Source organism: Rhineura floridana, chromosome 10 (assembly GCF_030035675.1).
Source record: "Rhineura floridana isolate rRhiFlo1 chromosome 10, rRhiFlo1.hap2, whole genome shotgun sequence".
NCBI classification, from domain to species: Eukaryota; Metazoa; Chordata; class Lepidosauria; order Squamata; family Rhineuridae; genus Rhineura; species Rhineura floridana.
The window spans coordinates 12,226,042-12,251,094 of record NC_084489.1 but is presented as its reverse complement, the minus strand read 5'-3'; the positions used below and the strand labels follow the sequence as shown (position 1 = coordinate 12,251,094).

The window sequence follows — 25,053 nt, the reverse complement described above, 5'->3', positions numbered from 1 at the left end:
CACCTCTCGAAGGGGTTGAAACCGCTCCCCCGCATGCCTGCAATAGGTGCAGCATCAGAGCCCCTTCCCACCCTGGGTTCAGGGCAGTCGCAGTCTTCGGGGGATCATGCAGATATGGCAGTGGCCCGCCCCTCTACCATCAGGCATGAGGTGGATGAGGCTCAGGTTCTGGCGGGCAGGGTAGCTACGGAAGGCAGGTTGCCTATCCCATATAAGGGAACCTGTAGAGACAATCAGGGTCCTGTCCACCATACAAGGGATCAGAGGGACCTGGAACCCCTGTCTGATGAGGAAGGCAGCCAGTCTCACCCTTCCTTGGGCGCTATTTTTTCTACCATCTCCTCTCCTGAGGCCTTTACAGGGTTTTTGGAGGAGCCAATCCCTGTCCAACAGATCCAAGATGCTGAAGGGCACAGGCTCCACTCATCCCACACTCAGGCTCGCCCTTTACAGTTACACCTATCAGCACATTCAATTCAACAACTGAAGAAGCAGCTTAGGGATGCCTTCTTAATGGATCTGGCTAGAGATTTGTCTTATCAAGCTACATCGGGCCCACAGCCCTCACAGAACCCACCTGCAGATCACTTGAGGGCAAATCCACGCCCTTCCCCCAGCCGCACATCTCCAGATCCCTATGCGGCATCTCAAGGCAGGCACCTTCAGCCCCCAGAGCAGGAGCTTATAGACACAGAACACGACTTGATTGTCTTGGATGAAGAGGAATGGAGTGGAGAGTGAGAATCTGAGGAGCTTTTATCTACTAGGATATATCAAGAGCCTCATTTCCTTCCTCTGCTATGCAAGACGATGGAAGCCCTTACCCTCACCTCTGCAGAGGATTCTCCTACTCCATCCTCCTTGAGAGGTATGTCCAGATCCAAAACCTAGGTCTAGAGTGTTGAAGCTTCCTTCTCTTCTCCCGAAGGTGCTCAAATCAGAATTCGACATTCCTTTGCAATTCAAACAATCGGTTTCCTTAGCCAATATTATACGTTGGAACAACCGATCATGGATCAGCTAAAGGTCCCACTCATAGACGCGCCTATAGTCAATCTGCTAAACCCATCATTGAATCCGAAAAACTCAGATGCGCACCTTAAGGATACCACTGAGCGCAAGATGGACCAGGGGCTTAGAAGGGTGCACGAGGCTAGTGCGCTATCAATCAGGGCAGCAGCAGCAGACTCCTCGGTGTTTGCTCGAGCCTCCCTTCTTTGGTTGGAAGATCTGCTGGATGCCCCACAGCAAGATGCAGCCCAGGTGCGCAAATCTCTGCTGAAGGTCTCTCGAGCAGTTACCTTCATGGCAGACGGCAGGGAACTTCACGCGAAGAACCCTTTGGCTTCGACATTGGGAGGCAGACCCGGCAGCTCGTTCAAATCTTGCCTCAGAACCCTACGTAGGAGGCAAATTATTTGGGGACACTGCCCTCACTAATGTCTTGGAAACTAAGGAAAAGAAAAAGTCCATGCCATCCACCAGAAAAAGGGATGACGGAAGAACCTTTCGTCGCTCATTCCATCCTTATCATTTGGCGCAGTCCTTTCGGGGCTCACGTCCCTTTGGAAGACAGAAGGACACCCGCTCCAGCCGTCCCTTCTGGAACAGACAGCGCAGACAGCTTAAGTCCCAGCAGCACCTTCCGGGTCGATCGGGCTTTGCATCCCAGTCATGTGGAAACGGGTCAGTTCTGACGCCTCCGCCTCGCCAGTGGGAGGCCGTCTCCAACATTTTGCTCACCGATGGAAGGACTTATCCTCCAATCAGTGGGCCTACACACCCTTCGATACGGCCTTCGCCTGGAATTTTCTTCCACCCCCCCGGCGAGATTCATTCCATCCCCTCTATCAGCAAATCCACACAAGAGGGGCAAAGTTTTACAGTCAGTTTCCCATCTCCTACGCATGGCAGCCATCGAGAAGGTCCCACCAGGAGAGAGATTCCTGGGAAATTACTCTCTGTTCTTCACCGTCGAGAAAAAAGACGGTTTGTCCAGGCCGGTGCTAGACCTCAAGGGTCTAAATTCCTTCATAAAATACCACAAATTTCGTATGGACACCTTACTATCGATCAAAGAAGCGCTGAGGCTAGGGGACTTCCTCTCTTCTGTCGACCTGAAGGAGGCCTACCTTCACGTACCAATCTTTCCCCCTCACAGAAGGTACCTTCGCTTCGCGGTGGGACAAGACCATTATCAATTCAGGGCTATGCCCTTTGGCCTGTCGTCTGCTCCCAGGGCATTCACGAAGATCGTGGTTGCCCTGGTGGCACACTTCAGGACTCTGGGGATTCATATCTTTCCTTATCTGGACGATTTTCTGATCCGCTCACCATCATTGCACAAGGCATGGGAGGACCTCCGTGTCACCCTGACCTGCCTAAAAGACCATGGCTTCCTGATCAACGAGGCCAAGAGCCATCTCTCTCCATCCAGATGCATTACACATTTGGGAGCGACTATAGACTCACAACACGGCCTCATCACGTTGTCCCAAGAAAGGATCAGCAAGATTCGCAAAGTAGCGTTGGATGTCCTATCCTCCCCCTCAACAGACCTGATGGACTTGGCAGCACTTCTGGGTTTGATGGTATCCACGTTCCAAACGATGCCATGGGCACGTCATCATTCCCGCACACTTCAGTGGGCGCTCCTGCCCTTCCAAAATGACATAGCGTCCAGACACCACCGCAGGGTAACTCTGTCGCCAGAGGTTCGGCAGTTGCTGTTCTGGTGGACCCTCGAGCCCAACCTGGACCGAGGAGTTCCTTTCCAGGATCCACTGTACACCCTGATAACATCGGATGCCAGCCTATCAGGATGGGGAGCCATATGCGATGGGCAGATGATTCAAGGCACGTGGTCGTCTCAGGAATCCACATTGCCGATCAACCTGCTCGAACTACGTGCAGTTCGTCTGGCCCTCACACTTCGCGAGCACCAGACAGTTAGGGGCGGTGCTTATCAGAACAGACAACGTGTCAGCCAAATCTTATTTAAACCGTCAGGGGGGCACATGCTCCCTCCTTCTTCAGAAGGAAGCCTTTCTCCTCTTCCAGTGGGCGGAGAACAATGTCGACTCAATAGCTGCAGAGTATCTCAAGGGGGAGGACAACAGCCAAGCCGACTGGCTCAGTCGGGAGAAGCTGATTAAGGAGAATGGAGACTTCACCCAGTGGCCTTTCGTCAGATAGTGGAACGTTTTGGCCACATTCAGGTAGACCTGTTTGCCACCAGTCACAATTGGCAGGTGAAGAGGTTCTTCTCCCGGTACGCGACACCAGGTACGGAGGGGATAGATGCGTTAACTTCCCGGTGGCCTCCGGGCAGGCTATATGCCTTTCCTCAAATTCCAGTTATCCCCAGGGTGATCAAAAAACTTTGTGCCGAGAGTGGTTCTGTTGGTGGCTCCATGGTGGCCAAGGAGACCTTGGTTTCCAGACCTCCTCGACCTGTCGGTGGAACCACCATGGAAAATTCCAGCGAGCAGGGACCTGCTATCTCAGGGACAGCTCCGCCACCCGGACCCAGAGTGGTTGGTGCTTCATGTATGGAACTTGAACGGAAGAGACTCTTGAAAAAAGGCATCTCTCCTCAAGTATTGGAAACCATGATGGCTTCTAGACGCCCATCCACACTCAGAATTTATGAAAGCACATGGAAGGCCTTCTCATCCTGGTCACGGAAGAAAGGAATTCTTCCTCGGAAAGCAGGGGTCAACGAGATCCTGTCTTTTCTGCAAGACGGCTTATCTTTGGGTCTCAGACCTAACACCCTGAAGCGCCAAGTTTCCGCCGTATCGGCAATTCTCTCCAGATCCCCAGATAATCCAATTGGGTCTCACCCTTTCGTCAAACGTTTCCTCAGGGGAGCAACGATAACAGCACCACCTACGGTGCATCACTACCCAACTTGGGACCTACATAATGTTTTGACAGCCCTTCAAAGACCTCCGTTTGAATCTCTGAGTCAAGTTTCCCTCCGTCTTCTGTCCTTTAATGTCTTGTTTCTGGTGGCCATTACTTCGGCCCGTAGAGTGTCTGAATTGAATGCCCTGTCTGTCCATAAGAATTTTTGTGTATTTCATAAGGATAGAGTAGTCCTACGTACTGTCCCTTCCTTTCGTCCCAAAGTGTTGTCTACCTTCCATTGCCAGCAAGAGCTGGTATTGCCATCCTTCTGTCCAAATCCTGTCCACCCTTTAGAGAAAGCCTGGCACTCTCTTGACGTGAGACGAGCCCTTAAAGTTTATATTTCCAAGACAAAGCCAATTCGGAAAACAGATAATTTGTTTGTCTCCTTTCACCCAACATCCCTGGGGAATAAGGTGACCATGTCTACGCTAGCCAGGTGGATCAAGGCATGCATATCATTGGCATATGCCTCTCTAAGATTAGCCCGTCCTACCGGAATAGTAGCTCACTCGACCAGGGCAGCGGCCACATCAGCGGCCTTTTCCCATAATGCCCCTCTAGCAGAGATTTGTAGGGCAGCCACTTGATCCACTCCCAATACTTTCATTAAACATTATAAAATAGACTCCTATGCTTCAGCTGAGGCAGCCTTCGGGAGGAGGGTGCTACAGCACGTCCTCACAGATCAATAGTAGCCACAGCCCAGCAGTATTCCCACCCTACATGGGTCAGCTTTGGTATGTCCCACCTGATATCATCTTTCCATGCACAGGAGAAGAGACATTTGGTCTTACCGTGAAATCGGTCTTCTCTGTGCATGTCAAAGATGATATCAGGGCCACTCCCTATGAGGGCTGGGCTGCCTTTACAAGCACTATTAGACCTTGAGCAGAGAGTATATGAGTACTGTTGTCTTGTCTTCTTTGTGGTGTTTATTGGTCTTGTTCGTATGGGCTTGTCATTGAAAACTGAGCAGGCGCAGACCAGGAAGGGATCTACAATAAAACGTCAGCAGTACTCTTTTGCCTTCAACCATTAGGTGGAGCTAATTACCCACTTGATATCATCTTTGACATGCACAGAGAAGACCGATTTCACGGTAAGACCAAATGTCTCTTCTCACACGCACTACTGCTAAGCCAGGTATTTCCCATCCTGTACCCGTGCATTTTGTTTTTGTGGCCTAAGTGCAGAATCTTGCATTTGTCTTTATTGAATGTCATTTTATTAATTTCAGCCCAATTTTCTAGTCTATCCAGGTCCCTTTGGATTTTATTCCTGTCTTCCATTGTGTTAGCTATCCCTCCCAGTTTTGTGTCATCCGCAAATGTAATAAGGATTCCCTTGTTTGCATAATATTTGCATAATTGGGCAATAAGCTGGTACTTTTAAGATATGTCTTTGAAATGCCTCATTTTGGTGCAGTATTACTCTGTAATGGTTTCACATTTAAGGAGTCAGATTCAGGTAAAGGAAAGGACAGAGGCAGAACAAAATTGTAGTTGTTATGTGCCTTAAAGTCGACTACGACTTATGGTGACCCTATGAATCGGCGATCTCCAACATCATCTGTCATGTACCATCCTGTTCAGATCTTGTAAGTTCAGGTCTGTGGTTTCCTTTATGGAATCAATCCATCTCTTGTTTGGTCTTCCTCTTTTTCTGCTCCCTTCTCTTTTTCCCAGCAAATTGTTATATTTTGAAACACAGAAGCTTAATAGTAGATATCTCATGTGCCCCTTACATTATGGATTTTCTAGAAATTAGAGTTGCTTCCTTTTGAGATTTAGGATTGATTTGTACAAGCTTTTTCTTAAGTATTGGGAACATGGAGTTCAGTGCTGAACTGTTGATGCCAATTCACAGTGACTTGGAAGCTGAGGAACATGATCTGGAAACAAGTATTTTGGAATGAGACACAAATAGACATATAAATCTATCCCGGTCCTAGATATGTGTGAACTTCACTGTAGACATACCTAAAATCATGAGTCTGGGTGAGCACACTTAAGGCAGCTAACAACTTTGCTTTATTACAGTAGCTGTGTAGATTTTTTATACTTCACTTTAACATAGGATACGTATAGTGACATCTTAATAGTGTGACATCAAATGGCTAGATTTGCCTCACTGGCTGCTGCTTTCCTTGACAGTAAGTAGTGATGATGGTAAACTGAGGGTGCTTTTATATCTTCCCACCACTACCACCTGTTGCTGACAGATGTCTATCCCTGTATATAAAATGTGACATTTTCTCCTACAGTTGAAAATGGTGAACACTGTGACTTCACAATTCTAAGAAATATGTTAATAAGGTAAGCAAGTAACATGCAATACTGGTTTGGATAATAGTTTTTTTCTTTTTCCAAAAAGAGGGAGGAAGACTCCCAGTTTTAAAAAAAAAATCTGGTATAGGTCTTCTATCTATTGGAGGCCTTCCCTTTATTTTATGATGTTAAAATATTTACAGAATCTGCTGCTTTTATTGTGCATGTCTTTTGGTGTCCCAGAGTACAAGTGGCTGTTGTAGCTGTTGTAACAAGTTATCTACCTCAGTTGACCTGATGAATGTTTTTTAAACTGCTGGATCACATTGGAAGACTGACTAGCTATCTCATTCCATTCTTGAATTTTACTGGAACAGAAACTGGGATGTCATAATACCTTTATTATTTAATCAAGGTCATCTGAAGAAACAAGGAGAAAGCTTTTATATAAATATTCAGTACATGCATGGCCATTTTATTGTGTTTAGTTGTAGGAATTATTTCAATTTAGAAGTGATGGATTTTAGGTTATATTAATATTTCTTGATTAGGGACTTCACCCCCGTGCTGTTCATATGCCAACCCCACTATCTAACCCCAGGAAGGGGAACCCCAGGCACCCACCATGCCAAAGCATCCAGTGGCTCCAAGTGTTGCTGCGTGGCTGCCCCTGCCTCATGCTCCTCATGTTGGCCCCTTTCCCCAGATCGCTAAGACACCTCTCCCAGACTGTCTCCCATGGAGGAGGAGGGGGGAGGAGGCAAACCATACAGGAAGAATAGGCGGCATATGCCTGGGCAGCTCCACAGCAACTGTCCTGCTGCTTCCACCCTCCTCGTCCTCCATTGGTGAGGCAGGTAGTAGCAGCAGCAAAGCAGTACATTTGCTGAGGAGCTGCCCTGGCTTGGTGTTCTGCAGCTCGCCAAGGCCGACACTCCTGCTCGTTCACTGTCTGCCTGGTCTCACCTACTATCCTTCCTTCCCCCTCATGGTACCAGCACCAAGGCCTCCCATGATACGACTCTGCAGCTCACTCAGGCCACCATTACCCATTTGCTCTCCCACTCCCCACCTGTTCTCACTCTTCCGCTCACCCTCACCACCACACAGCCTAGAGGAAAGGAAGGCCTTGAGGTAGCTTGCCCATGGCCACCACCTACCATTGCTCATTGCCACTGCTCACTCTCACCACCACATTGCCTGGGAGGCCTCGCAATAGCTCCTTATAGTTCTGCAAACTGTAGTTCGCAGTGCCAGCTGTCTGTGGTTAAGTGAACTGCAGCATGATCATTTACAAAAATAAAATAGATAAGGCTGCAATTTATAGGCTAAATTTTTTAAACTTAAATCTTGCAAGCAAAGGAAAAATCCTTTTTATATTCCTGGGCTGTTTAATATACCTCTAGATGTTTTGGAATTGATATGTTAATTATTGAGATGTCTAGACTTTCCTTTGGAAACTAAAATTTTGACAAGGTCAAATTCCATTAAATTACACTTCGTTTTCTTTCATTAAATGTGGTTTAGGATCAGGCTGTAATTTTGGAAAATGTTCATACATCAGACATAAACTGAAATAATTTTGATGAATCTACAAAATATCACTGTATCCTACCTACTGGGTATATATGTATAGAATATTCTAAACATGAAATAATTTGCATAATATTTCCATAATCACAATAAATCACTGTTTAAAACACAAGTGCAAGCCCTATGTTAATTTTTTGCTTATTAAATCTAATAATGCATTTATTTCATAAATAATTCTTAATAAAGGAAAACTGCTGACAAGTTGTCCCTTTTCAATAGAACTCACATGCAAGACCTGAAGGATGTCACTAATAATGTCCATTATGAGAACTATAGAAGCAGAAAATTGGCAGCTGTTACATACAATGGAGTTGACAACAACAAAAACAAAGGGCAGCTAACAAAGTAAGTGATAGTAAAGGTGGCATGATGGCGTTTCCCATGGAAAAAGTGTATTTGGATTGTATATTCACACATCCAGTCAGATCTTTATAGGATCATGCAATGCCAAAGTAATAGTCATGACATTTTCTATCATTTATGACAATGGTTTATATCTTGCAGCTTACAAGAAACATCATACTACAGTTTTTTTAAAAATGCAAAAAGTGCCTTCTCCCCATGTAGATCAGCCCAGTCACTGAGATCTATGAGTGAGGCCCTCCTGGTTATACTGCAGGCCTTACCAGTTCATCTTATGGTATCCAGGGGTAGGGACGTTTGCACCCATCCTATAGAATCACTTCCCCTCAATTGACAAGCACCAGAGTAATGTAATTCTGGCACTTGCTGAAAATGTATTTATTTACATTTGGGGTCCATTAGTATGATCTGCTGTACCTCAGGTAGTTCAGGAAGCTACTGAACATCTAGTTTTTAGTTACCAAGAGTTTTTGTAATACCAGCCAGAATAAAAAGAGTTCAAGGAGAGGAGGAGCCAAAGTTGCTGTTCTTTCAGTTGAGCTAGTGGAGAGACACTTTAAAACCATCTCTCCCTCTACTCTTAACTGGTGGAGTATGTGCTGCTGCTAGATTGGTGTTCTTCGACCTTGGGTCCCCAGACGTTGTTGACTACAACTCCCATCAACCCCAGCCACCCAATGGACAAGGATGATGGGAGTTATAAACCAACAAAATCTAGAGACCCAAGGCTGAAGAACAGTGTGCCGGATGACAGTTGAGGGAGGACTTTCAATCTTTTTTTTAAACAAAAGTACATTTTCTTTATGAGAAATGTAACAGTCTGTGGTTACAGCATAGGTTCAGGTACACCTGATTGACATGGAGTTTTTAGTCTACTTCTATCTTGATTTTTATGTCTGAGGAGATTTTATTTGCTTGGTGGTCTGTATGTCAGACAACTATGGAAATGCTTGTGTGTTTATTTTTATATTGTTGAACACCTACAACATTGGATATATTACGTAATACTGTCATTAACTAATTTCCAATCTGTACTTCATTGCCATCCTTAGGGCCCCATCTGGTCAGCATTGCTATTCCATATCTATAAGAAGAATCTGTATATACTTGCTGTTGCCTCATGTGCAAATTATATTGTATCATCTACACTTGTGTATATGAACATCTTATTGGTTAAATTTCTGAGAGGTAGAAGGAATAATTCATGATGCAGAAGAGTACAAATAGAATGAAATATGCTCAAGGCTGGCACCAGACTACTACAGGCCCTTGGGCACCAGACCTCCATGGGCCCTCGCCCACTCCACACACATGCACACTTAAATACACCCGGTTGCACCACCTCTTGTGTTGCATCGTCAGTCTGCCATCATCCAAGATGGTAAGTATGCATGTGCATCATGCTGATATGGCAATGCAAGAGGTATCAAAACCTGGCGTATTGAAGTGTGTGTCAGCTGACTGTGCATGTGGAGATACTGTTGCCTCGGAGAGTGGAGCTCTCACTTCGCAATCTGTTCCTCCATCCAGTAGCAAGTTGCGGCCTGCAACCCATTGCTGTCAGGGATTGCAGAGCAGAAGCTCCAGCCTCAGCTGCAGGGACCCTCAGCCAGTGCCCCACCTGGCTGCCCGCTGGCTCTGGGCCTAATATGCTTTATATTGACGTTAAGATGCACAGAAAGTATTAATGGACTCTTATTCTTCTGATAGGGAATAACTGAATATGCATTCTATGCATAGGGGCCAGTATGTGTTTCATAGATTTTTGTTGATTGTGTATTTAACCCAATATATATTTGGTAATTAATGTCACATAGCTGTTCTGTTTCCAGTAACTAATCTTACAAGTCAATATATTTTCTGTGATTCAAATCTGATACATTAAGAAGATAACCAGTAGCTATCTGTGGGGAAATAAGTAAGCTGTTCAGCAATATCTGGCTCCCATGTATATGCAAACTGAATGATGGAGACGCAAAAATAATTGCAATCTTTTCCCCTTGAGGATCTCATGGTTAATTTTCCCCACCACTTAAGTTCAGTGAACTTTTATGTTTGCTTGAAAGTTAACTTTGGCTTTCTCTCTTGGACATGGCCGTCTCCTGGTTTCTTTACTACAGTAGATACTCTGTGCTCCCTCAAACATAGATGTGCGGGACAGCCAACTGAGGAATATTTTTCTTGGAGCTGTCAAACTGAATCTATCCAGCTTCTGCGCATACCAGGAAAATGGGGGAATCAATTGCAGCTTCATCACTGAATGAACTTTTATCACTTGTTTTATCTTCTTCCCCTTGTTAATGAAGTACTCAAAGATCCAAGAGTCTTAGTTTCTGAATCTTACCATGGCACTATCTTCTGTTTTAGGACTAACAATGTTAGTCAAATATTGGATGATTAATTGCTTTTTTACTATATCAGATAATTTGTTTCAGGAATTGCTCCCTAGGAATTTGAAGGCATAGCTCACCCCCACATAGTAAAAATGGCTTGGTGCTTTGATGCTGCCTTCTGCAACTGCATAATTAATATCTTCTTACTGTAAGAGAGTTGATTTATTTGTAATATGCCCCCTCTTATTTTTACTTTTAAAATGGGAGGCCAGTGGAATCCAGTTGATGTGAATGGGGAAAATTAATGTATGTCCAACATAGTTGGGAGCATGGTTTTCCAAATAATTCCAAATATATACTTAAGTATTTTTCAGTGTTATATGTCTGTGCCATTCAGAAGATGGGGGTCAGACTCCCAAATACGTTTTGTTGTGCAGTGTCTTTTTTAACATAGATAGATCATAGTGTGATTTCATCTCTGTGCCGTCCATGCTGCTGTACTAATATAATAATATTATATTAAGACTATAATAATACGTTGCATTCTTCCCATGAAGTTGGGAGAGTGTCAAGTGTATCACATTAGAGGTTTTAGACCATACTCAACTTGGTTTGAAGTCTGACATTGTGATCAGATAGTGAGTGGCCTCATTTTGATGCAACTATGGGATGGATAATCTGTGGCCTTCCAGATATTGTTGGACTCCCAACTCCTGTCATCTCCAGCCAACATGGGCAGTAGTAAGGGTTGATGAAAATTGTTTACCATCACTGTGCTAAACAGTGCTTTGGCATTATGAGAATGAACTGCTGCAAATCTCAGGTTTCACATCATCCTTCTCCAGTGCTGCCACAAGGACTTCAGAAGCTTTTACTTCCATTTTAGATTAATCACAGCTTGTCATGTCTTCCGAACCTGGACAACGCTATTATTTGTTGAAACAAACCAAATTCAAACATAATTTATGATTTGGGAGTACTCATTAATCCAATATTGCCACTAGAGGAACAGGTGGCCTGAGGTGCTTCTTTTCTGTTGTGACTCCCTCTGAACAGAGAGAGCCTTACTACAGTTATCCATGCTCCAGTAAGCTTTCACATAGATTACTTTATGTGTTGTATGTGAGGCTATCCAGGTGAGGTGCCAGGGAGAGGGCCTTCTCAGTAGCAGCACCCTGGCTGTGGAATATCCTCCCCAGAGAGGCTGGCCTGATGCCCACTTTGTACTCTTTTTGGTACCAGGTGAAGACTTTTTTTTATTGTTCCAGGAATTTTGTTTTAAAATCTTTTTGAGCTGCTTGCAAGGCTTGTTCTGCTAATCTTTTGTTTTAAATTCTTCGTTGCCTAATGTTGCATTTTGTGCTGCTTTTGTGTTTGTACAGTTTGGGATAACAATGTTTTTTTCTTAAGCCACCCAGATAACTTTGGTTATGGGGTGGCATATAAAAGTCTCTAGTTTGCTTATTTCAACAATAGTAGCTAAGAAATGGGGTGCCACAGCATCTGATTGTCCTGATGCGCAACCTATACTCTGGACAAGAGGCTACTTAAGGATAGAATATGGAGAAACCAATTGGTTCCCCATCGGAAAGGATGTGAGACAAGGGTGTATTTTATCACCCTATTTGTTTAATCTATATGCAGAACATATCATACGGAAAGCGGGATTGGACCAAGATGGAGGTGTGAAAATTGGAGGGAGAAATATCAATAATTTAAGAAATGCAGATGATACCATACTACTAGCAGAAACCGTAATGACTTGAAACGACTGCTAAATAATGACAGCAGAAGATTTATGTAACTTTAAAGTTGACAACGAGGAGATTGAACTTGTCAAGGATTATGAATACCACAGCACAGTCATTAACCAAAGTGGAGACAATAGTCAAGAAATCAGAAGAAGGCTAGGACTGGGGAGGGCAGCTATGAGAGAACTAGAAAAGGTCCTCAAATGCAAAGATGTATCACTGAACACTAAAGCCAGGATCATTCAGTCCATGGTATTCCTGATTTCTATGTATGGATGTGAAAGCTGGAGAGTGAAAAAAGCGGATAAGAGAAAAATCAACTCATTTGAAATGTGGTGTTGGAGGAGAGCTTTGCACATACCATGGACTGCAGAAAAGACAAATAATTGGGTGTTAGAACAAATTAAATTAGAACTATCACTAGAAGCTAAAATGATGAAACTGAGGTTATCATAAAATGAGAAAACATGATTCACTAGAAAAGACCATAATGCTGGGAAAAACAGAAGAGAGTAGAAAAAGAGGAAGGCCAAACAAGAGATTGATTGATTCCATAAAGGAAGCCACAGACCTGAACTTACAAGATCTGAACGGGGTGGTTCATGACAGATGCTATTGGAGGTTGTGGATTCATAGAGTCGCCATACATCATAATCAACTTGAAGGCATATAACAACAACAACAAGCTAATATTAACCCCAGTTCTGGGTTCAGACAACACCCTAAGCTGTGTTTAACCCCGAGCGAAAGCATCTGATCTTACAGTCACATCAGGAAGGGGGAGAGGATGCAAGACTGAGGCTTGTTTCTATAACACTAAACCAGAGAGGGGAACCTGTGGCCTCCTAGATGTTGGACACCAACTCCTATCAGACCCAGAAAGCATGGGGATGATGGGCGTTGTAGTCTGGCAACATCTGGAGGGCCAGTACCCTGTCTCTATATTAAACCATGGCTTAGTGTTACCTCCAAACATAACCAGTGTTTTTCCAAGTGTAGATGGTCTTTGCTTCATCTGCATATTTTCTTGTGTTTTAATTCTGTACTTGAAGGCAAGATAAATTGATTGTATAGACATAATGCATAGAGCAGGTGTGGCTAACAGTGGGTCGTGGGCCATATCCAGCCCCCACATCTATGCACTTCCACAACACTCAGCAAGAGTTTCCTGGAGGGCTTGTGCAAAACAGGGATCCATATCTGTCACATGATTGCTTGCATGGGAAGAGAGAATGATCTATATCCCCATCAGGGCAGTAGGATGGGTGGAGAAGTTGAAACCCATGTCCATCTGAGTGTTGAAACTGGGATACAGTTCCTTTCTCTCTCTCCCCCCCCCCTTGCCAAACTGGTGAGCAGAGGGAGGAAGCAATCTGCATCATGTATGTATGTCTGCATATGTGCTCCCTAGTGTGTGTTCCCTGGTGTGCATGATGGGAGTATGTGCATGCACACACATGCCAGGTGTGTGGTGGTCAAAACCGCTTTTCAGCCATGCCTACCTCTAACATGCAACATGCAACCTCTGGAGGGGCAAGAAGGTGGTGATGTAGCCCTTGGGCCCGAAAGTAGTACCCACCCCAGTAATCATAGTGAAGCTGCAATGGTCTCCAAAAGCATTAAGTATTGTTAGACCATCACAATCTGTAGCACTTCATAATTGTCTTCATTTCCCTACTTGTCCTTCCCAAAAGGCATAAAAAGTTGATGATGATCTGAAAGCAGTATACATATGGGGGAGAAGTAAATTTTCTACTGGCCGCATTTACATTGCTGAAGATGCAGAAAACCTAACTGAAAATGCAGCATCCTAAGCACAAGCCCCTACGGCAAAAACTTCAGAGAAACCAATGCTTGTGTACATCCTTCTGCCTTGAACATGCATCTTCATTGGATGCTGTTGCCTACATATTTTGGGGGGAATCTGTGACTTGAATATTTACATTGATCGTGCTTAATAGAGGCATTGTATGTTCCTAGTACCCTCAGTGCCTTATTAACATATAAATGCCAATAGTGTCAATAGTAAGGGGTTTTTTTTCAGCACAAGAAGATGATTTTCAATTTTTCATTGGAAAGTAATTGAGGCCACAGGTCCCACCAAACGAGTTCACAGTAGGAAAGTACTACACAAAAATTATAAATGCATAAACTCCATAGTGAAGATCAGTACTTTAATTTAAACTCTTTAAGTATAATGCTAACTTGAATAAAATATAAAAACATAAAATCATCACAACTAGCCCCACAATTCCCAGTACATTTTGTATATATGTGCCACCCTGGGCTACTACTGGAAGGTCAGGATGTAAATCTAATAAATAAATAATATATTAAATGTAAAAACCAATGCAGTATTCAAATGAGCAACCTCCTCAACTTGCCCTAACCAAAAGCACATCAGAAAAGTTAAGTCTCATTGAAAAGACATCAGATCAGGGAGGACGCCATATTTAATCTCTGGAGGTATGGAGTTCCATAGGGGTGGAGTGTGTATTTTGTGTGATTTTTACCTGTGACATAAGAGATTCCTTTGATTTTATTGTGCGTTGTCATGTGTGTCTGCTTTACATGTTAATGCGCTAGTTTGCTCTCTTGTGCTTATTTATATAGGCCCATGTGTGTAACCCATAGGCTGCATTTGACCTTTATGAGTGTTCCTTGTGGCCTCCTGCCACCACTGTGTATTTGCTGCCAAATCTGTAACCATCACTGGTGTTACCAACTCTGATTGTGACTCCCCTTCTCACCACCAACTAATTCTGTTTCTGTGTGTGTGTCTTCTCCCCCCCCCCAACCTCACATAGGACAGCACACGGGGATCCTGTATTCTGCCTACCCATGTATATTGCACACCCCTCACACTGCCAAACACTATTCAGGTGGTCAGTCCAGTAGAGGACTTCAAAAGTATATGCAACCAGAAAGCTTCATTTAATTTTTATCTTTTACTACCTGACTTACCCTTGGGGGTTTGCTCCATCTTCCACTCTTGATTGTCTTCTCCATAGACTGACACAGAATTAAGATGATATTACCTTTAACTCTTCGACAGACAGAATGAGGTCCAAAAAAGTCAATGATTCATAAGAGTGGGACACTAGCTGGTTCAGAGTGCTCTAGAGGTATAAAAATGCATAAAATTCTCTAGAACTCTGTTGCTGAGAGAGTGGAACTGAGATACGGAACAGAAAGAGAACTTGAGTCTGAATCAACACATTTATTATCAGATGGTAAGGGGAAAGAAAGTAGCAGAAACTCTTGTAGCACTACCCTCTCTGTTGTTGAAGCCAGTTAAAGTTATAAAAAAAAGTTAGCAACTAGAATATAATTAGTCTTTGAGACCTAGGCTTTTGATATGAATGTGTCTTTATATAAACACTGAAATATAATTACAACAAATGTCATTATTTTGCAGTCAAGCCAACAACCTTATCACTTTTAATTTTACTAATTCCACAAAGTTTACATACTACATAATTAAATATAAAAGGGTGTAAGGTCCCCAGTGAACTTTTTTGACAGATAAAGTTGTTTGTCTTGAGAAACCACAAAAAGCTACAGAACAAAGTTGGTGCCTTTGAAAAGGGGCGAGTGGTTTGACTCTTCCTAGCAAAAAGTAATGATGTGCTGTCACATTCATCAGATGTGAATAAAAAATAATCCGTTTCTGCTGCCAAATGAGTTTTAATTATTTTGGTAGGTTTCTCAACAACTGCTAACACTTCAAATCAAGTTTTGCCTTAGTTTTTAGTTGTCCTGCTTGCAAAGGAACACACATTCACTTCAGGCTGTTGAACTTGCAACTGCAGGATTCTTTCTTTTTATGAAAGGCAGACTCACTGAAAATTATACAAATACAGCTTTGACTGTTTTATTCAAATATTGTGGGTAGGACAATTCACTTTTCCTTTGTTCTGATACAAGCTTATATCTCATTTTGAAGTACACAAGTCAGCTTTTAGGTTTCATATTAAGATTATGTACATAAACTTGCTTTAGGAAACAAATTATTATTTTGCTCTATCAGTGTTGAGGTGCTGAAAGGTGAAGTAACCTTTAACTTAATTCAAGCATTCTCTAGCAGACCCTTTGTTGCAGAGCTCAGGAAATGACTTCATATTTACTTACTTACTTATAACATTTCTATACTGCCCCATAGCCGAAGCTCTCTGTGGACCAAGAAGCCTATATAATGCTTTCTGCTTGACCAGCATCTTTACACGTTAACAAGGATGTAGTTGAAGAGTTCTCAGTTAGCTTAAATATTAGTTTTAGGGAAATTGTCAATTTTCATAGTGTTTTTGTTTTTCCTAGTATTCCTTTGATCAGTATACTAATAAAGCAAAGCTTTTGGTTCTTCACAAAACTTTCTTCTGCAAAAACAGAATAATATCTTCAGCAAATAGTGTCCTCAGATAAAGTAAATGTTGATTATAGAGACTATAGAAAGTGACCAAATTTGGCATTATGTAAGTCATGGGCAAACTAAAATCTTCTGATGTCAGGTCATAAGATCAAATTTAAGATCGATATATGGCAAAAGGATAAAAATGCAGATAAATACTCCATCATTGTCTATGTTGGGTTTATTTTCAGCATCACATAATTTCTTAGTAAAGGAATGCACTCTACACGGAACTGTCTTTAAAGATGGTTCAGAAACTTCTAATTTTGTTGTTTCTTTCCATTTATCAGACTGAGCTTGCAGTATGAAATAACTGTAACAAAATAGTCCCTCAACATTTTGTAGTTCATTGGTAGAACATCTCCTTTACATGCAGAAAGTCTCCGGTTCAATACCTAGCATCTCCAGATAGGACTGGGAGAGGACCCTGTCTGGCATCCTGAAGAGATACTCCCAGTCAGTGTAGACAGTACTGGGCTAGATGGACCAATGGTCTGACAGTATAAGGCAACTTCCTATGTTCCTAAAAAAAAAAGTTCAAAGTGTTTCAAGGGGAACGATGGTTGGATACATTGAGCTTCAGACAATTATGTCCTGGTAATGATGTCACAAAGCAATACCATTGCATTATTTAGCCATCTGCCATGCTAATGTCAGTAGACTGGACTTGTGCTTTTAATTTCAAAAAGAAGTGGAACAAGCCAGACAGCCATATTCTGTTGAGGGCAATGCTGTCAAATCATGTGATACCATTACTGTACCAATTGCCCTGGTTGCTGGTACATTTCCAATGCCAATTTAAAGTGCTGGTTTTTATCTTTAAAATCTTGGGTCTAGTTATACTGCCTACACCCATACCAACATGCCTGCACATGAAGGTTGACAACAGAAGACCTTTTGCATGCCACCAAAATCGAAGTTGGCAGGCAAGAAGGAGGGTTTTCTCTATGGTGGCTCCATGAAGAGGCTGGCCACCATGACATTATCACACTTCAGGTTTTCAGAAACTCCTTGAAAACCACTTCTTGTCAGTGGCTTACTCATGAGTAATATCGCATTCTCTCCTTTGGCTGATGAATTTGTTAAAAATTGTGGTTTATTTCTGGGATGGATGTCCTTATTGCTGTTTCTGTTGTTGTTGTTATGTGCCTTCAAGTTGACTACAACTTATGGCGACTCTATGAATCAGCGACCTCCAGCAGCATCTGTCATGAACCACCCTCTCTTTCTCTTTCTATTTCTAATTTCTCTTTCTAATTTCTCTTTCTAATGTGGTTATTTTGGAAGTTTTGTTTTGTATTTTATTTTATAATGGTTGTATTTTTATTTGTGCATAAGTTGCCTTGAGTTCTGCTGATAAGGCAGACTATAAATATTATTTAAATAAAATTAAGTATCAAAGAGCGAATTTGAGGTATTAAAGTTAAGATGATCACTTAGTGATGCAGTGTAATCAGTGTCCTGTACTCAGCAACTTGGCATAACTAATATTGAAGTTCAACAAAATGCAGCAATTTTACAGGTCATTCCTCATTTAATCTCTCCTCCACCCCACCCCAAACTCTTCTAGCAACTGTAGGGGATGTTAGACAGGATTTTCAAGCTTTCATTGGCTTGGCTTTTGCTGCAGCCTCAGATGATTCTGGGCTACTAGAGATGGAATCATATTCTGATACAATGATGCTAGCAAGCTGGCTGTGGTTGTTTTTGTATCTTATGATCCTAAATACTGTCCTTGTACATAATGTGGAGGATAGCAGCTATCTTCTGAAGTAACAGATGGGGGATGGAGTTTTTTTCATAGCTCTTTCAGGACTTGGAATAAACTACTGAGATTTAGAGAGCAGCAGCAAGCCCTCTTGAGCATATGGAATATAGTGTGATAAGTTCTTAAAATGCACTTGACGTTTCTTTAGTCAGTGTCGTGCCAGTGCAAGGGATAGTCCTGATCCTGGGGTCAGGGTTAGAATGTCATGTAACTTGACAACCCCTTCTTGTACACACGTGGTTTTGTATAAGAGCAGTGAAGTATCTAGCTGTAAAGGCATCAGTACAAGGGCAGCTGCCTGTGACAGTCTACATATACAGCGGTTATGGGCAGAAAATAGGATTCTTCTGCTAGGCACTGTTAGTTCAGATTATGTGCAGTGAGTAGCATTTTTTGGAACTAGCATTTGTAGTAGAAAACCAAATCTATGAAGGGACATCATGTGGTCTTGTTTCCAACAGTCATCCCTCTGCATTTTAAGCCAAGATATGAACAAACATTGTGACTGCACACACAGCTCTTTTGCTTGATCCTTTGCATGAGCGAATGAACAAACGGAGAGGTTCTGTTAACTGTTGTTTTCCATTTCATCTAAACCAGGAAACCATGGTTAATTGCTTCAATACAAGCCAGGATATAAAGCCAACTTCAAATCATGGCTTCATATCCTGGCTATTATAGAAGCCATTAATCATAGTTTCCTAGTTTGAACAAAACAGGAAATTATATTTAACTGAAGACTTCATGGTTTGTTCACTTGTTTGTGTGAAGGGGCTGTATATGTAGCCCCAAAGCTCATACACACACCTCATTTATTAAGATATTTGTCATACATATCTGGACTGCATTTTGATGGGCTTAAATGGTTTAGATGGCTTCTAACTTGTTCCAGTGCTATTTCTTGGGAAAACTCAAGATATTTTCCTTTAATTCAGAAATTTCCAGAGTAGCTATGATAGTAGGACTTTTAAAGTCATATTGGAAATAGTTTCAGTGGTTTATAAAGTTGGAAGGATCTTTGAAATATGGGGTGGGGGGACAATGACTCTAATAGTAGCCATTTTATCATCTGATCTTAATTATAGTAAAAGTCTCTTGAGACCTCTGCTGACAAGTTAAACAGTGCTTCTGTATTATCACTTTTATTTTGAATATACATACTAGCAGCATAGGCCTAGAGCAGCCTTTCCCAACTAGTGGGCCACCAGATGTTGTTGGACCACAATTCCCATCTTTCCTGACCATTGGCAATGCTGGCTGAGGCTGATGGGAGTTGTGGTCCAACAACACCTGGTGGCCCACTAGTTGGGAAAGACTGGCCTAGAGACAGTTATGAGTTGGTGTTCATGTCAAAAATGTAAATAGATGTCACTACAATATTTACGTTTCTGTTTAAAGAGCATGTGTTACTCTTTGCATACCAGTACAGATAAATTGTTCTTCAAAGCTTTGCACCTCAGGTCTGCATTAACTGAGTAGAGCACTTGAACTAACAGAATTTTTTTGGGGGGTGGGGACCTTAACTAGCTTTAGCTAACAATCTGTCACTTTACAGTGAAAATCTTGCTTCTCAAGTGCATACAAACCAAAGTAGCTTCAAATCCATAATGAATTTGCTTTTTTAATTATTGTTTTTTATTTTTGTGGTTTTATTTAAGCATGCTAAGCTTCTGTATTTTTTGTTTTTTAGATTTGACACAGTTGAAGGCATGTAAGTGGTCATTTAAATTTTTCAAAAAACTTAAGACAAGGCTTAAAACAAATAGTAAAGCTTTTAATGTTAAATGTAATTTTAAAAACTTTTATTTTCAGCTATTGCATTTATTTTGCATTAATGTTTTATTTAAAAACTTCCCTAACAAAGTTAAATATTGTTAGTGACAACTGTTGAGGGCACTTTTATTCACAAAGACAGCAGAAGACCATTTAGGTTGTTAAACAGATACGAAATCCACTCCTCACCTTCTCAGTACTTAGAGGTACACTGATTGTGTATGAGATGCACCTCAAGAAGTTATCAACTACATTTCTTACCTCTAAAGTTGCAGGTGTTTACCAGAGCATTTGAAAGTACTGGGATTATCTATTCATAGTGCTGGTAAAGAAGGCTAAATTGTAGATATCATGTCAATGGCTTGCCAGATGCTCAGATTTCATTCTTTTCAGGTGTTGTGTTCCAGAGAGAATAGTCAAACTGGCATGAATGTCAGCTGGCATATGCACCCATCCCCCTCACATTGGGGAAGAAGTAGTGAACAGATTGGGTGGTACTGCATTTTATTTGAGCATGGTATCTCCCTGCCTGTCTGACGTTAACCTGTCTTCTTCTGGGGCACAAATTGGGTGGTCTGAGAGATGGTACAGCCTCATTCATTTGTACCTTCTGTAGCATCAAAAGGCCAGAGTTTCTCAGCCAGGTCAGGAGTCCTCTCTGAGACATAACACTCAAATAGGCATTGTGTGTCTGTTGAATAGCACTAGCTTTAGTAAACATTCCAGTATTGATACAATGTTTAAGTATTAAATTAAGTTCAGCAATACTTGTTACTATCTTATAAAAGGAAGGTTCTATTTTGAAGAATTCTGAGCAGTCCTGAGGTTTGCTCTAATTTTTGAACTGGTGTGATTTCACATGGTTACATGCACTGGAAACATCTATATATAGTGTGTATTTGGACAAATATGTAAGCATACAAGAGAGCAGACAATAATCCGTGAAGAGGTCTTGTTTCTTTATTTAAAACAGTTAACTATAGTAGCTTTATTAAAAATAAACTACACTCGGTATTGCTCCCGTTTCTTTCTCTCCCCCCTCTACCCATGTGCACACAGTCTTTGCAAAAAGGCCAGTTTTAATCAGAACTTATTTATTTATTTATTTATCTATCCTGCCCAGCAGGAGCCTAGGGCAGCAACTTCAATATTTTGTTCTCCTTAATCCTTAGATAAATCCTTACCCTCATGCCTGGGCCATTTTTGGAATAGTCACATGGAATCATACTGTCTGAGGTTCCACTGTAATTATAATTTGAAGAGAAATTGTTAAGAAATGTCAATCTATTTAATATAATTCTAGGTGGTTGAACGAAGGTTATGTTTGACTTGGTTGGCTGTTACTTGTTCACTTACACAACACCCCCCACCAATTTATGTTGAATGAATGTCCCAGCAAGTAACAATAAACATATGTATTTAGTGCACTTGTCTTGTTGGACACCTCACCCCTTTCCCCCTTCTCCAGTAGTATAGGTGTGATGAGATTGTGGCATGTTCATATTGTAACCTAGAATAGATCCTGGTGTTCAGAACCTGTATGTAATATGGATTGATTAGCAAGAACAAGAAATTAAATACTTGTGACTGAATATGGGTCAGTTAAATAGCACAGATCTGTTTATTAAACATGTGATTAGAGATCCGAGGGGGTCCTAGAGGGCTTGAGTGTACTTCTACCCAATCACGTGTGCACGCGCACACACACACACACACACACATGCAGTGTGCTGCTTTTCTCAGCCTACATTTCTAGGAGCAGATGCACCTTGAACCTAAATCTTGTAAAGCTTCCACAATGAAATGAGGTGCTTGGAAACCCTTTCAAAGTACTTTGTAGATGACTTTATTTTGCTAGGAGCCTGCAGCCAAAGAAATAGCTAGCAGTTTCAGATCAGGGTGGGGAACTTTTTCCAGCCTGAGAGCTACGTTCCCTCTTGAGTAACCTTCCAGGGGCTCCATGTGAATAGTGGGTGGGACCAGAAGCAAAAAGTGGGTGTGGTGATGGATGTAACGCCTTCCAGCCATACAAAAGTCAAAGGTTTCTACACCACTCTTCATCCTCCATCCAGGCAAGTAAGTGGCATTATCACAGTTCAAGTAAGCATTCCAGCCAAGCTAAAAAATGGTAGTTAATGAAAATAGTTCAGTTATTCAGCAATTCTAGTGTTATGTATATGCTTAGGTTTTAAAAAAATAGGTTTAAAATATGGTTAGATCTTTAAAAAAAAGGTTTACATTATTTACTTATTAAAACGTAATTTTCTATATTTGTTGTGGGTGAGTTACATTGTCCTGCAACTGAAAAAAAACAAATGAGCAAAAAGGATATTTTTCAAGGGTCTGTGATGGACTAACATTCCCTTAAACTCTAAAAGATCTTCCCATTAACAGATTCCTAAATAGGGTTTAAGACAGAACCTTTAAGATAAAATAACACTCCAAGGAAAATTATAAAATAAAAATGTTGTTCAAATATGTAACTAGATCTGTTGGTTGCCACTAAATCCTTTAAGGCTGCAGTCCAATGCCCATTTACTCAGGATGGAGTAAGCCCCATTGAACTTGGTGTAAAAGGGGCAATGCAAAAATCCTTTTAAAAGGCATGGGGGTGGAAAGAAACAGAGGCAACTCATCTCCTATTTGACTAATGTAGAAGGACATGTGGGAAGGCCAACAGATCCCTACCAAATTGATCAGGAACTGTGCTGCAGCACTAATTTGGGAAAACAAGTGGGCAAGATAGGGCTTGGCCAGTGAAGAGGGCTGGCTGGCAATGCTTAGGGTTTGTAGGGTGGGCTTTGCGTAGACCTCGTCTCCAAAATGGGTATGTGTTTTTCTTCTATATGTGTAATTTCTTCATCATATAAGATATATTATGTGTGATATGATCTGTAACCTGTGGCTTTGCTCACTTTCTTGAGGCTTCTGCTCTGTATATAGGTGTTTGCTGCTTATTGTAGCACACACAGCTATAGTCTGGTGTGAGTTGATACCATGTGTGGATGTTATTGTTTAGTATTGTAAAACCGTGTTTTTGCAAGCTGCAGGCCTGTGACCACCAGGAGGTCTCAAGCATTGTAGTCTGCCCAGTACCACCTCACTCGCCCACCTGGCTTGCCCCAACTGTGCCACTGCCAGCACCAGCTCCCCGCATGTAACATGCATAGGCATGTATGGAAGCAGCAGTTAGACAGTGAGGCTGTAGCCTGGAAGGTTGAAATGGGGAAGGAAAGAGAATAAACAGACAACTGAGGACGTTGACAAGGTGCTTGGACAGGTTCGTGCAACCACTTCTGTGTTGGATCCTTGCCCTTCTTGGCTAATAGAAGCTAGCAGGGATGGAACAGCCGGCTGGGCCAGGGAAGTGATTAATGCCTCTCTGCGAGAGGGAGTGGTCCCTGGCTGCCTGAAAGAGGTAGTAGTGCGATCACTCCTGAAGAGACCCTCCCTGGACCCAGAAAATCTTAATAACTATAGGCCGGTAGCAAATGTTCCATTCCTGGGCAAGGTCCTTGAAAGAGTGGTGGCAGACCAGCTCCAGACACTCTTGGATGAGACCGATTATCTGGATCCATTTCAGTCGGGTTTCAGGCCTGGTTTTGGCACAGAAACAGCCTTGGTCGCCCTGTATGATGACCTTTGTTGGGAGAAAGACAGGGGGAGTGTGACTCTGTTGATCCTCCTTGATCTCTCAGTGGCTTTCGATACCATCGACCATGGTATCCTTCTGGGGAGACTGGCTGAGTTGGGAGTGGGAGGTACCGCATTGCAGTGGTTCCGCTCCTACTTGGCAGGTCGCCTCCAGAAGGTGGTGCTTGGGGAGCATTGCTCGGCACCCTGGATTCTCCAGTATAGGGTTCCACAGGGGTCAGTTCTGTCCCCCATGCTGTTCAACATCTACATGAAACCGTTGGGTGTGGTCATCCGGAGCTTTGGAGTGCGTTGCCATCAGTATGCTGATGACACGCAGCTCTATTTCTCCTTTTCATCTTCTTCAGGTGAGGCTGTCAATGTGCTGAACCGGTGCCTGGCTGCGACAATGGACTGGATGAGGGCTAATAAACTGAGGCTCAATCCAGACAACACTGAGATGCTGCTAGTGGGTGGTTCTTCTGACCGGATGGTGGATGTTCAACCTGTCCTGGATGGGGTTGCACTCCCCCTGAAGGAGCAGGTTCGTAGCTTGGGGGTTCTCCTTGAATCATCTCTGTCACTTGAGGCTCAGGTAGCCTCAGTGGCACAGAGTGCCTTCTACCAACTTTGGTTGGTGGCCCTACTACGTCCCTATCTGGACAGGGATAACCTGGCTGCAGTTGTCCATGCTCTGGTAACCTCTAAATTAGATTACTGCAATGCACTCTACGTGGGGCTGCCTTTGAAGACGGCTCGGAAACTGCAGTTTGTGCAGAATGCAGCAGCCAGATTGGTAACAGGGACCAGACGGTCCGAACATATAAAACCGATTCTGGCTGCCTTTATATTTCCGAGCTTGATTCAAGGTGCTGGTTTTGACCTATAAAGCCTTACATGGCTTGGAACCACAATATCTGATGGAACGCCTCTCCCGATATAAACCCACCCGTACACTATGTTCAAGATCAAAGGCCCTCCTCCGGGTGCCTACTCCGAGGGAAGCTTGGAGAATGGCAACAAGGGAGAGGGCCTTCTCAGTGGTGGCCCCCAAATTATGGAATGATTTCCTTGATGAGGTGCGCCTGGTGCCAACACTGTTATCTTTTCGGCACCAGGTCAAGACTTTCCTCTTCTCCCAGGCATTTTAGCATGTGTTTTATATTGTTTTAAATTTTTAAATTGTGTTTTAAATTGTTTTTTAAAAGATGTATTTTAAATTGTATTTGTTTTTAGTTACTGTAAACCG

At 42.5% G+C, this 25,053-nt stretch overlaps 1 protein-coding gene across 2 annotated transcripts in view; it reads left to right on the top strand.

Annotated features, from left to right (window-relative positions):
* Positions 1-25,053, top strand: part of SEPTIN7 (septin 7) — a 101,304-nt gene that overhangs the window by 64,949 nt on the left and 11,302 nt on the right. Inside the window, exons 9-11 of one of the 2 annotated variants that reach the window (XM_061585872.1) lie at positions 6,179-6,230; positions 7,995-8,120; positions 20,089-20,109. In XM_061585872.1, coding sequence (XP_061441856.1) covers positions 6,179-6,230; positions 7,995-8,120; positions 20,089-20,109 — 199 coding nt within the window. The remainder of the gene's footprint in view (positions 1-6,178; positions 6,231-7,994; positions 8,121-20,088; positions 20,110-25,053) is intronic. The other variant, XM_061585873.1, reaches the window with a different exon arrangement.